Genomic DNA, 1,512 nt, shown 5'->3' on the forward strand with positions numbered 1-1,512 from the left:
GGGAATTTTTTTTCTTTATTAGTAATTTAGAAAATTTCGACATCCATGATCCAATTAAAAAATTTGATTAAAAAACTAGATAAAATAATAGGCTTTCTCAGCCAAGCACACCAGATCCACACAAAGCTCAGCTGCAAAGGTTGAATGGAATCTCCATCTAGGCTAGAGACACACAGACAGAGAAAGAGAAAGAAAGATGTGAGATCTCAAAATGACCCATCACTTCTTCAATCATCAAGATCAACAAAACCCAGATGAGAAACAAAGAAATAACTCAAATAAGGTCACCACCAAGCCCCGAAAACCAAAAAATAAGAAAGAAAAAACACAAACCAATGATAATGGGATTGCTGAAAGCTAATTTTGATTCTCTTCTGAATTTAAAGTCTCTATTTCCAGACAGATAAACAGTAGAATTAATTAACAGCAACATCACGAACCCGTCTCCTTCGAAGGAGATTCAGAGCCCCCAAAAAGAGTCTAACCCCAAAAAAAAAAAAAAAAAACAAAAAAGTGAAAAAAAACAAAAATTTATGTACAAGTATATATCTTTCTCTTCCTCTTCCTTCTTGGACGCCAAGAAAAACTTTAAACTGGGTGTTTTTTTGCTTTACCCAATAACGATCTCATGGAAAGAAAAGAGGAAAAAGAGAGAGAGGCATGAGAAAAAAGAGTGAACTTTCTTTGTTTAGTCCCTCTAGAGAGCCATCTCTCTCTTTCCCTCTATAAAACTCATTTCTTTAAGAATCGCTATACTCTCTCCAGCAAATGAGCATAGTCACGCAGCGCCTCACGATGTAGAACCTTGCTCTTTGTTCCTTCACAAGCCTAGCACACTTTCTTGAGAAAGAACACCTTCTGTGTGAGGAAGAAGAAGAAGAAGAAGTAGAACTATTCTTCATGAAAGGAGTAGTGGCACTAGTTGCTGTTGTTGCTGCTGTGGAAGATCGGCTTCTTGAAGAACCTTCTTTCTTTGACAATTTCCACTTCTCGTCAAAGTAAAAGGGTGGTGGAGCTCCACTAATGGAAGTAGCAGTACTAGTGGATATTGAAGCCATGGTTGGAAATGAAGGAGTGAATTAAAAGACTTCGGCAAAGACACAAACTTTCCCAAAAAAAAAAACCAATTCGCTTTCTCACTTAAATCCCCTCGGCTTTTTTTTGGCTAAGCTTTTGGAAAACAGAGAAAGAGAGGGTGTGAAAAAACACAAAGAAACAAGAAGTGTAAGTGTAAAAACAGGAGGCAGTGAGTAAATGAGATCGAGTCAGTGTGGAAGAGAGAGAGGGTTAGGGTTACTATTTATAATGGGGTTTAGAGAAGAAAAGGAGTTGCAGCTAGGTGTGGCAGTGGGTATCACCTGGGCCTTCTTTGCCTCGAGAGGCCCACCTTATAGTTTTTTTTTTTTTTTTTGGGTAATATTATTAAGGTTTTTTATTTTAATTTTTATAGGATTGTTTTTTATTTATTTTTTATTGGTAAATAATATTATTATAATGAGGTAGGTTCCCAAA

At 36.5% G+C, this 1,512-nt stretch overlaps 1 protein-coding gene across 1 annotated transcript; it reads right to left on the minus strand.

The window, feature by feature from the left end:
* Positions 1-616: 616 nt before the first annotated feature.
* LOC115957515 lies at positions 617-1,287 on the minus strand. The gene has a single exon (XM_031075778.1). The coding sequence runs from the start codon at positions 1,056-1,058 to the stop codon at positions 741-743; it is 318 nt and encodes a 105-aa protein (XP_030931638.1). The 5' UTR covers positions 1,059-1,287; the 3' UTR covers positions 617-740.
* Positions 1,288-1,512: the final 225 nt, after the last annotated feature.

The sequence above is a fragment of the Quercus lobata genome, chromosome 8 (genome assembly GCF_001633185.2).
Source record: "Quercus lobata isolate SW786 chromosome 8, ValleyOak3.0 Primary Assembly, whole genome shotgun sequence".
Lineage (NCBI taxonomy): Eukaryota > Viridiplantae > Streptophyta > Magnoliopsida > Fagales > Fagaceae > Quercus > Quercus lobata.